This window comes from Myotis brandtii, unplaced genomic scaffold, assembly GCF_000412655.1.
Source record: "Myotis brandtii unplaced genomic scaffold, ASM41265v1 scaffold317, whole genome shotgun sequence".
Taxonomy (NCBI): domain Eukaryota; kingdom Metazoa; phylum Chordata; class Mammalia; order Chiroptera; family Vespertilionidae; genus Myotis; species Myotis brandtii.
This window is the reverse complement of record NW_005362155.1, coordinates 1,527,052-1,538,216: the sequence shown is the minus strand read 5'-3', so window position 1 is coordinate 1,538,216 and position 11,165 is coordinate 1,527,052. Positions and strand designations below refer to the sequence as shown.

The 11,165-nt window shown below is 57.4% G+C and overlaps 2 protein-coding genes across 9 annotated transcripts in view; one reads left to right on the top strand and one right to left on the bottom strand.

The window, feature by feature from the left end:
- Positions 1-6,273, top strand: part of RGS11 (regulator of G-protein signaling 11) — an 11,767-nt gene extending 5,494 nt beyond the window's left edge. For 2 of the 6 annotated variants that reach the window (XM_014543009.1, XM_014543008.1), the window contains exons 10-17: positions 714-737; positions 815-876; positions 994-1,107; positions 1,204-1,319; positions 1,456-1,543; positions 1,631-1,769; positions 5,170-5,252; positions 5,337-6,273. In XM_014543009.1, coding sequence (XP_014398495.1) covers positions 714-737; positions 815-876; positions 994-1,107; positions 1,204-1,319; positions 1,456-1,543; positions 1,631-1,769; positions 5,170-5,252; positions 5,337-5,460 — 750 coding nt within the window. In that variant the 3' untranslated portion in view covers positions 5,461-6,273. Of the gene's footprint in view, positions 1-707; positions 738-814; positions 877-993; positions 1,108-1,203; positions 1,320-1,455; positions 1,544-1,630; positions 1,770-5,169; positions 5,253-5,336 lie in introns of all 6 variants that reach the window. The other 4 variants (XM_005870351.2, XM_014543007.1, XM_014543010.1 and 1 more) reach the window with 3 other exon arrangements.
- Positions 6,274-7,356: 1,083 nt separating this feature from the next.
- The window catches only part of FAM234A (family with sequence similarity 234, member A), a 25,704-nt gene continuing 21,895 nt past the window's right edge, over positions 7,357-11,165 (bottom strand). For all 3 annotated transcript variants that reach the window (XM_014543006.1, XM_005870348.2, XM_005870349.2), the window contains 7 exons: positions 10,667-10,799; positions 10,266-10,395; positions 9,840-9,980; positions 9,489-9,564; positions 9,128-9,283; positions 8,523-8,625; positions 7,357-8,436 (listed from right to left, as the gene is read on the bottom strand). In XM_014543006.1, the coding sequence (XP_014398492.1) occupies positions 8,225-8,436; positions 8,523-8,625; positions 9,128-9,283; positions 9,489-9,564; positions 9,840-9,980; positions 10,266-10,395; positions 10,667-10,799 (951 nt within the window). In that variant the 3' untranslated portion in view covers positions 7,357-8,224. The remainder of the gene's footprint in view (positions 8,437-8,522; positions 8,626-9,127; positions 9,284-9,488; positions 9,565-9,839; positions 9,981-10,265; positions 10,396-10,666; positions 10,800-11,165) is intronic.

Below are 11,165 nucleotides of genomic sequence, written 5' to 3'. Positions count from 1 at the left end.
CTCTCTCCCAGGCCAGGCCAGCCACCTCTCCAAGGCCTCTGCTGGCCTCGGGAACCCACTGCACCAGGACAGACATGGCCACACTGTGTAGCAGCAGAGCCCCCTGTTCAAACCCTATGATGCCCCAAACAGAACAGATACATTGAGTACCTTCCTGATAGAGCTTCTTCCTGAGTTCAAAACCGTAAGCTCAGGACCACAGGTTTATCATTTCCCACTTTCAGGTCAGCCCAGGAGGCTGACACAGAACTTGGGAATCACAGGCACGGAGGGTGTCTCGTGCCTCTGCTCGCTGACCAGTGAGGGGCGTGCAGCGTTCGGAAGGGCCGGCCGGTCCCATGGCCACGCTCCTCCACCTGGCCCACGAGGTGGGGAGGTGGCAGGCGGGTTCCCAATTCTGAACACGATGAGCCTGGAGCACAGTCAACAGCCTGGGTTCCTAGCGTGACTCGTCGTAGTGTTTCTCACCTGTGTGTTGTTTTTAAAAAGTAATGTAAGCACATTTGAAAGTATGGGGTAGTGATCATTGGGGCACCGCAAGGCAACTTTGAGAACATTCTGGAAACCTCCAACCTAGCGCTCCCTGAAAGCTCCCTGGGTAGTCAGACCCTGCCATCGGAGGAGGGCGAGACAGGGGCCTGGGCCGTGGTGGGATGTCGGTCCCCAGGGGCCTGCCTTCTAACTGTAGCTTCCCCTGGCCCTTCCAGACCAAGAACACGGATTTCTACAAGCAGGAGGTAGGTCCTGGGGCCGGAACGGGGGAGCGGGCTGGCCGACGCCCCGCCCGGCCCTGCTCACAGGTTCCATGTCGTAGATCGAGTGCTGCACCAAGGCCCTGGGCAGGATCCGGGTGAAGTCCTCTGTCTGCCTGGAGGCGTGAGTGGGACGGGGTGGCAGCTGGAGACCCCAAGCCCAGAGCCCAGACCCTTCCTCTAGTGCCCTTGACCCATAACCCCTCCCTGCACTGGCCCCTGGCACCATCCCCACCCCCAGGTACCTGAAGTTCAGCAGTCAGCACGGCCCGCATGACCCCATCATGTCGGGGTGCCTGCCCAGCAACCCCTGGATCACAGATGACGATACCTACTGGGCCATGAACGCACCCAAGTGAGCTCAGGGTGGGAGGGGGGTCTGCAGCTGTTCTTCCCAACTGTGCCACCCACCCCACAGTCCTCGTGCTCCTGACACCCACCCCTCCCCTAGTGTGGCTGTACCCACGAAGCTCCGCGTGGAGCGATGGGGCTTCAGCTTCCGGGAACTCCTGGAAGACCCTGTGGGCCGGGCCCATTTCATGGACTTTCTCAGGAAAGAGTTCAGCGGTGAGATGCCCCCACCTCCTGTTTGAGGCCCCATTGAGGGAGGTTTTTGCCTGGGACTCCCCCCCACCCCCATCCAGGTTTCAGTCAGCCCTGGCTGCAGCTCAGGGTGGGCCTGACCTGGTGCTTGGACCCCCAGCCGAGAACCTCAGCTTCTGGGAGGCGTGTGAGGAGCTGCGCCATGGAGGGCAGGCCCAGATCCCCGCCCTGGTGGACTCCGTGTACCAGTGAGTGCGAGAGGTGGGCCTGGCAGGCCAAAGGGCAGGCCTGTGGAGCCTGGACCCACCGGGGCTGTCCCCTGTCCCCACACACAGGCAGTTCTTGGCCCCTGGCGCTGTCCGCTGGGTCAACATCGACAGCCAGACGATGGAGCAGACCCTGGAGGGCCTGCGCCAGCCCCACCGCTACGTGCTGGACGATGCCCAGCTGCACATCTACATGCTGATGAAGAAGGTGAGCACTTCCTCCCGTGACTGTAAAGCCATCTCCACACTTCCTGTGTGTAGATATTCCAGGAAGTCCCTCTACAGGACATGGACCACCTCCTGCCTTTCAGCCGGGCTGCAGACGCCAGCAGCACACCCGGAACACACAGCTCACTCCGTGTCCTCAGATAGCCAGTCAGGGTCCACACCTGCCCACCGGGCCTCTTAGGTTAGTTTCCTGTCACTGCTGTAGAAAATGCCATAAACTTGGTGGCTTAGATGAGCACACATTTATCCTTTGGAGGCCAGAGACTGAGACGGGTATCTCTGGGCTAAAGTCAGGGTGTCCATGAGGCTGGTTCCTTCTGGAGGCTTCGGGGGAGAATCCATTTCACGGCCGCACCTTCCTAGATCCTGCACCCCCATCCCTGGCTCATGGCCTGTCCTCCATCTTCAAAGACAGCAGCGTGTCATCTTTTTTTTTTAATTAAGAAAAAATTTTTAATTGATTTGAGAAACATCAACCTGTTGCTCCACCCATCCATGCATTCCTTGGCTGCTTCCTGTATGTGCCCTGACCAGAGATCAAACCAGTCCGCAACCTTGGCACTTGGGGATGATGCTCCAACCAACTGCACTACGCGGCCAGGGCTTTTTCTTTTTTTAATTAAAATTTATTTTTCAATTATAGTTGAGATAGATTCTAATATTAGTCTCAGGTGTAGCAGCAGTGTATCACCTTTTCTTTTCTTTTTTAAAATATTTTATTGATTTTTTACAGAGAGGAAGGGAAAGGGATAGAGAGTTAGAAACATCGATGAGAGAGAAACATTGATCAGCTGCCTCCTGCACATCTCCAACTGGGGATGTGCCCGCAACCCAGGTACATGCCTTTGACCGGAACCGAACCTGGGACCCTTCAGTCTGCAGGCCGACGCTCTATCCACTGAGCCAAACCAGTCAGGGCAGTGTATCACCTTTAAATCTCTCTCTCTCTCTCTGATCCCCTTCCCTCCCTCTTTCACTTCTAAAGATCCTGTGCTTACACTGAGCCCACCCGGATAATCCAGGCAGTCTCCCCATCGAAACATCATCACTTTAATCACATCTGCAGAGTCCCTTTGCCACATGAGGGGACATATTCATAGGGCCTAGGGATTAGGATGTAGACATCTCTGGGCAGCTTTATTCTGAATACCACAGCCTACAAATATTTATCTGATTTTTTTTCAATTTGCTTGACTTTGGATCCAAACAGGTTCCATATATTGGTTAATGGCTCTTAAATCTCTTTTTAGAGTACTGTATAGGTTTCCTCTCTGTCTTGTAAAAAATTTTTTTGTTTTGTTTGGAAGGAACTGGGTCCTTCGTTCTATAGTTCTCCACAGTCGAGATTTTGCTGAGTCCCTGCGGTGCCTTTGATGTGTTTCTCTGCCCCAAAATTGGTAGTTACCGTTTAAGTCTTGATCAGAAGTCATTCTCAGTTTTGTTGTTGCTTATTTGTTCAGTGTTGTCAAGAATATTTTCTTCAGTTTGGTGTGTTCTTCCATCAGGAGGTACATGAGATTGGCTGCCTCCACTCACAGTCAAGTTCTGATCCCATCACCACCTCCATTTATGAGCTGAAGCCTCCCCTCCCTGCTCTTCGCTGGCCAGTGGTACCCACATAGGAAAGGCAGATCAATGCTCGATTCCTTCTTTTGTTGTTGTTCTTAATCCTCACCCAAGGATATTTTTTCCATTGATTTTTAGATAGTGGAAGGGACGGGGAGAGAAAGAGAGAGAAACAGATGTGAGAGAGACACACTGGTTGCCCCTCGCACATGCCCTGACCAGGGCTGGGGATTGAGCCTGCAACCAGGATACACGTCCTTGACCGGAATCAATCCCAGGACCCTTCAGTCCACGGGCCAATGCTCTATCCACTGAGCCAAACCAGCTAGGGCCGATTCTTTCTTTTAATTACCACTTATCAAAATAATGAGTTTGACCCTGATATCCACCGAGGGAGGCCATGAGGTTTCAGTGTTTTTAATACCATCATAAATTCACATTTTCACTGGATTTAATGGGTTTCAATCCATGTCAGTTCTTTTTTTTTATGTTTTTATTGATTTCAGAGAGAGAGGGAGAGAGAGAGAGAAACATCAATGATGAGAAAGAATCATTGACTGGCTGCCTCCTACACGCCCCCAACTGGGGATCGAGCCTGCAACCCGGGCATACGCCTCTGACCGGACTGGAACCTGGGACCCTTTAGTCCGCAGTCCGATGCTCTATCCACTGAGCCAAACCAGCTGGGGCCCATGTCAGTTCTTACTCTTACGTGATATTCAGAGGTCTCTGATGTGTCCCGTAGTCTCTGGTGACTTCCTTGTTTCCTGGTATGATACTGTCCAGGTTCTTCCTGCTCCAGACCTAGGCCATTTCCGTTAGCCCTGGCCCTTTTCCATGGGTGGTGTTCAGAAACCTTGACCTACACACCAGGTGTGTTCGTGCCCCTGGGGTGGCCATCATTTCCGGCCTTTCAGTGGACAGAATTAGGAAATATGTGTTTTTAAAAGCATGTATTTGAACTTCATACTGACACTTGTACTTCAGGTTTAGGATTAGACTTTCTCTACCTCCCTGATCTTATCTCTTTCTTCTCTCCCACTGAAAATCTTTGCCAACAAGGCTAACATAATTCCTCGTCTGCTTTCTCACAATCCACTCAGTGGTCTGAACTGAACGACACAGCACCCTTTACCACACACCCGCTGGCCATGGTTCCCTTTTCTCCCGTTTGGTCCCTTGTATGTACCCTATTCGGGACGTCCTCTTGAACGGCTCTGTCATTACGTGCGGTTAGGATGGTGTCACCCCCTGGATACCCAGCTCCAATTACGACCCTTTACTCTCAATGCTTGGGGATTGCTTACTTACTTTATAATTATGTGAAATATCTATACTTTCAAAACCCAACCTGTAAAGCAGGGTAAATTCAAATAAATCTAGCTTTTATTGCTGCCCCCTACCTTCTTCCCTAAATTTATATTTATCTTTTTAAAATATAACCAATTAGATTCGTAGATTCTTCTCCCACTTAACTGTCTACTGTGCAGTTTCTCTTGCCCTAGTTAGTCGGCTCTGTGTCCTCGCTCTTGCTCTACGGGGCAGACAGCTGCTCTGCGTTCCCTCGCGGGGGCACCCCGGTTCACTCCTCCCGTGTGGGTGCCGGCTCTTGCTCATCTTTGGCTGTTACATGGCCCACCTGGAAGGGAGCCCAGGTCCCTCTGAGTCAGCTGACTTGGTCAGGGCAGGTCTTGGGTGACCGCCTCCGGCACTGCCCACTGGGGGCTCCGAGGGTCAGAGCAGGGGCAGGCTGCAGGGGGGGAGCTGAGAGGGAGGAGGCGGAAGGCGTCAGGGCTGACCACCATTTCTTACAGGACTCCTACCCGAGGTTCCTGAAGTCGGACACGTACAAAGGCTTGTTGGCGGAGGCCATGATACTCCCGGAGACAAAGCGACGGTGAGCCTCGGTGGTGCCGTGCCCAGGAGCTGGGAGGCGGGACTCTTGAGGCCGCCCTGCTCTGAGGCCCCTTCTCGCCTACAGAGTGTTCCCATTCATGTGGAAGCCACGGCATTCGAGCCTGAGCCCTGCTCTCCCTCCTGCTTCTGCTTCAGTGGAACCTGCAGCTACTGCAGGTGGCCCTGGGGGTGCTGATGGGGAGGCCTAGGTAGGCCTGAGCCTAGAGGAGGTTCCACCCCTCGCCTCTCACCATCCTCTTCTCACCCAGGTCCTGGCAGCTGCCGAGACCCCTAGCGTGGGCATCCCCTAGTGCACAAAGGGTGTGGCCTTGCTGTGGGGCACACAAATCAGACTTCCCAGAAGGGATTGGGCCCAGTGCTGACTCCCAGGGAGGGGGTTCATTGGCCGAGCTTGGGTCACCTGGAGAAAGGTGGGATGAGATGGGCAAACCAGAGCAAGGCCATGCTCCTGGCATGCGGCAGTCTTCGGCTCCTGGTGCCCACCCCCCATCTCCAGACCACTACATTAGCAGGCAAGTACCTGGGAGCCAGAGGTAGCCAGCAGGAGCACCTGTCACATGGTGAGGAAATGCAGGCTTCGAAGCTAACTTACCCACTCCACTTCCTCAGGGTGACCCCATGGGGACTCTGCAGAGCTCCCTGGATTTCACTGGGGCTGAGCTCAGCTTTCCAATGAGTACAGAGCTGCCTCCACAGGTACTGCCCCGTCACTGCCACTGTGCATGTCCCAGGCCTGTCCGAAGGTGCGCCTCCGTTGTGAAGGGCACCGCTCCTTTGGGGGTACAGCTCTGACGGGCTCAGCTGAGGCAGCGCCCCACCCCACAGAGCTAGGGCTCCTGCCCATTCCTGGCACAGAAATAAAAGACCCTCGGCCCAGGTAGCTAGTTGGTTAGTGTTGTCCTGATACACCAAGGTCGCAGGTCAGGGCACATCTAAGAATGAACCAATGGATACATAAGTAAGTGGAACAACAAGCTGATGTTTCTAAAATCAATAAAGAAAAAAGAAAAGAAAGGCCGTTGGCCCTCACTCTGTGCTCACATGCTGTGGTCCAAATCGTGGTGTGTGCACCTGTTGTGTCTGTGTGTGCATGAAGCACGCAGCGGCGAGGGCGGTGGTGAAAGACAATATGGGGAGTTCAGGTGTCATGGGAGGTCCCGTGTGTCCACAGAAGAGACCAGCCCCAGGCTGAACTCGGGTTGCACACTTGTGGGTGCTTGGTCTTTGGCCACAGCCAGGAACACTGTCTGCTCCGAGGGACGAGGATGCCCAGGCTCCTGGGACGGAGCCCATCGCCTCCTGGGCAGGTGGTGTCCTAAGGCTGGGGAGTTCAGGTAGCGCCGCATGGAACCCACGGGTCAACTGCTTTACTTACAAGTCCAAGGTGCGGGAGGCCCACTGATGAGGGCACCCCCTGGCGCGGCCCCCTAACTCCTGCTCACTGTCCCGGGACCCAAACTGGGTGGCCCCTCCCCACAGCCAGCTCCTCTGTCCAGGGCTGTGAACCCCAACCTGGACCCCGAGAGGCCCTGGGCTCCAGCCCCCAGCCCTATTGGCTCCAGGTGATTTTCACTCACAGACCTGTCACTTTTCACAGGACCATTTTTGGGGGGCGGGGACTTTGGGGTTACAGGGAGTTTTTTGTATTTAAATGTCTACAGGAAATGCCTACAGGATTCTCTAAAACGTCTCCCTCATCACTTTGGTACCCAAAGCTGCATCTCACTGAAGCCTCCCACCTGGGCCCCTCCTGGACAGCTGCCAGAACCCACCTCCAACCCCTCCCTGGCCAGCCCTTGGAAGACACCAGGGTGCTGGGGGAACCCTGCACTGCCTGTCCTAGGTCCTGTGGGCTGGGTTCCTGGCTTGCTGTGGGTGCCCAGGGAGGGTCCTCACACCTGAGATGCACGTGGAGGCTGTGCTGAAAAAGGCCTCTGGGCCCTTAGTTTCTGATCTGGCAGGAGTGTGGGGGGCACTCCGAGAACACAGGGGTCCCTCACCTCCTCAGCCATCTCTCCCATCCTGGCCCATTTCACCCCCTGAAGCAGACAGACAGGAGGCGCACACGTACCCGCCGGGCTTTCTCAGCGAGTGCAAACGTTTATTCTGGTCTCTTCCGCGCTACCCAGAGTCGGCAGGCTGCGTCATGCCTGGGCCGGCTGAGCTGCACAGTGCACTGCAGCCCTGGGCGCAGCAAGGCACAGAGGTGAGTCCTGCGTCAGGGACACCAATGCTGGCGACATCCCAGCACCAGGAAGGAGGGGAGCTGGCTACGCCTAAGGGTGCAGGGACTCCAGGGGGACAAGCGGCTCCAGTGTGTGTCAAGAGGGTGCAAAATGCCCCCAGTGTGCGTCCTAAGGCAGTTCCTTGGGAGTCACAGCACAAGCAGCCAGCACAGGTGTAAACTCCCCTCAGGGCATCCCTGAGCAGTGCACCCATCATGGCCTACAAGCCCCCCCTCCATGAGCCGGTCAGAGGGGCTCCGCTCCCCAGGGCAAGACCCCACCAGCCACGCTAATCTTCCCTCCTTGCTCTGGGAAGGGCCGGGGGCTGGTACCGCTGCCCTGAGACCACTCGGGGGACCACCCCCCTCTGAGCTCCAGGACCCCAGGGGGACAGTGCAGAGAGGACGAGCTCAGGTGGGAAGTGGGGAGGGGACTTCTGCAGGTCAGGCCTGGGCTCTTCCCAGAGGGAGGCCACCGTGAAGGCAGCTGGCCTTCAGCATGTGACCCCAGTGGGCAGATGAGGACCTGTGTAAGGACACAGCGTGCTGGGCAGGACAGGCCTGGGTGTCCCTTTCCCACCCGTGTCCCTGGGTACTTAGGAGACCCTGTGGAGTGTGGCCAGGCTCAGGAGTGGGAGTCAGTGTACAGAGCAAATGAACGAAGGGCCAACTTCCCAGGATGTTTAATGTCAGCAGCTGGAGCCTCTTGTGCTCTGACCGCTGTGTATCTAGGCCTCGCTCCGGTACCGCAGGCGGGAGAGCCGATCCCTGATGTCCTGGTCGCTGTCAGCCCCACCCTCGGTCAGGTGAACCACCCTGCTGCTCAGGATGAGGTCCTGTACCTTGTGCTTGGCCATGGAGACCAGGCCGGGTGCATCCGGGCTGGTCGGGCCCGTGAGGAGGATGCAGGCGGCATGGCGGCCTGGCTCCAGCAGGGCCACTGTGGAGGACAGAGCCGTCAGGTGACTTGGGACCAGACACAGTGTAAGTGGGTGGGACTCAGGGCCACAACGAGGCCGCACTCACCTTGGAAGGCGACAATGTTGGCAGAGACGTTGGCCAGCTCCAGCAGGACGCTGGGCAGAGTGGGGTGAAACATGTAGAGGCTGTGCTGGGTGTCTCCCGGCTCCTAAAATGAGAACCAGCGATGGGGCGGGAGGCTGACCAGGCTGCAGCCACCTCCGCATCTGGGCCGAGAAACCAAGGGTGTACACTGCTCTTGGCCTGGCAGCTGGGCAATGCTGTGCTCATCGCTTATGGGACACTGGACACACTGACCACAGCCAGAGCTGTGTCCACTGGGCTCCCCCAAATGCCAATCTGAACTCTGCATCTACCTTCTCTACTCCTCTTCTACCAACCTGACCCTGATCCTCCTCAGCATCCTCCACCTGGAACTCGGCCGCCTTCCCCAGTACACTCCACTTCTTTCCAGATTCCCCTATCCGCCCCCAAGGCAGGCCACGCCCTGGCCTCCCCTGCGGCCAGAGCACTGCCCCATCCCACCCCTCTCCCACGGCTTCTATTTATGTGTACACGTCCAGTCACCCAATTAGGTCCTTAAGACGGGGCCTAAGACAGGCCCCTGGTCTCTGGCCCTGGCGTGTCCCGATTGTGCACTCTGCCCGTACCATCTGGTTGGCACCGACCAGCTCGTGGAGGCCCCAGAAGAAGAAGGCTGAGCGGTGGTCTGCGGTCAGCAGGCTGGCAGACGGAGGGTACCCAGGGAGGCCTGGAAGGGCCAGAATCCAAAGGACCGCCCCGGTGCTGAGGTCCAGGAGCCGGATCTGGGAGGAAGGGGACAGATGGGGTGGGATTTGCACAGGCACATGGGCCAGCCCTGAACGAGCTGCTCCCTGGGGTTGACGAGACTGTCTTCCTGAGGCCCCTCTTGTCCCAGCTCAGCCATCAGGCCACAGCCCTGTCTGCTGTTCAGACTCATTTTCCTCAGCTACAAACCAAGGTTGTACCACAAAAGGAAGTGCAGCCAACCTGTCTGTCAATGCCGGTTCCATTTTCAACGACCACGGCTAAGGTGTCGGGTTTGTAGTGACCAAGGACGGGTTTTCTAGGGAAGAAGCCACGAGGGGTCTCTGTGAGGAGACACCTGGGGGCAGGTTTGCCACCCTCTTCTCCCTGGCTAGGCAGCCAGGACGGGAAGCAGAGGGGCTTCACCAGCCTCCGTCCCCCGCCCACCCCCGGGCAGGGAAGTACCAGGGGGCAGGCAAGAGGCCGCTGGCAGAAGCACACTGGCCGTCTCGCCCACCTCCACGGGGCTGCCAGGGGGATGGGCTGGCGGGGCCTGGCTGGCAACAACTGCACAGGCTCCTGGGGAAGCCGTACCTGAGGACCTGGGGCGCGCTGAAGGTCCACCTGGGGGCCAGCTCCTGGCCCTCCAGCAGCACGCAGGAGTCCGAGCTCACGAGGAGGAGGTCCTCGCCGCCTTTCCCGGGAACGTTCATCAGATGGTGGATGGCTCCAGAGCTGGAGGAGGCGGCAGCCAGGACAGAGGCTGGAGGCGGGGACCCTCCCCCAAGCACTGTCCACCAGACTCCCACCTGCAGCCCCTCATCCTTAGATCTCTCATTTGAGAATATAACACCAGACCCTCGCTGTGCTTGGAGAGAGGGTGAGCCCACCGCTGGGAACCTTTTCCCTCCGTGTCTGAGCCCAGCATGGCCTCACAGTACCAGCAGCCAGGCCCGCAGCCCCTCCACGGCTGAGCACGGAGGACCGGGCCCTGGCCTGTGTGACGCCGCCCACACCCACCTGTGCACACGCAGCCTGTGGTCGGTGGCATTGAGCACGTCCTCCCAGCTGGGGTCTCTCCTCAGTGGGCTGTCTCTCCCGGTCACTGTTTCATAGACGCCCTTCACGGAGCGGCCACAGAGGGAACCTGCTACTCAAAACACAGAAGAGCCTTAAGTCACCAGGGGCTGCTGGGGGACCAGGACTCGCGCCCTCAGCCCTGCTCACAGGAACACGCGGTGCCCTCCCTGAGTGGGGAGGGGTGAGACCCTCTGTGGCTTTCACTGCTTGTCAGCGATTACACTTTGAATCCCTAGAAGAAAAGCAGGAGCCATGGAGCCTCACGGCAGCTGCAGCTCTCATCTGAGACCAGCATGGCCTCTGCAAGTGCGGCCGTTTGGGGCCCAGCAGGCACAACATACCGCAGGGGAGAAGGATGTAGTGGGCGCCCGCCCTGGTGACATAAAGGAGAGAGCCACTGGTCCCATCCACACCGAGGCTGCCTCGGTGGCCAATCTGGTGCCCGGTGCTGCCTGAATAGATGTAGCTGTTAACCTGCAACACATGGGAAGAGAAAGGGGTCAAAATCCCCCTGGTTTGGGGAAGATTCCTGTAAGTGTCTGATATCAGGCGTGTGTGCGGGGACTGCCTGGGAGAAGAGCGTGGTCTCCCACACTAGAGCCCCTCAGGCTCCTCAGGACCACCCCCCCCCCCCAGTGGCACAAACAAAAGGGCACTCCCACTCCTGGGGAGGCCCAGGAGCTATGAACAGGGACCGAGCTGCCCAGGGTGCTGGGTCTGCAGGTGCCAGGGCACAGGGCCTTGGGCAAGTCCCCTGACAGGTGATCAGACCCAGAATCTGCCTGGGAAGTGGAAGGACCAGGGAGCAGAGTGGAGAGGCTCCGGGGGCATGGGCTGCAG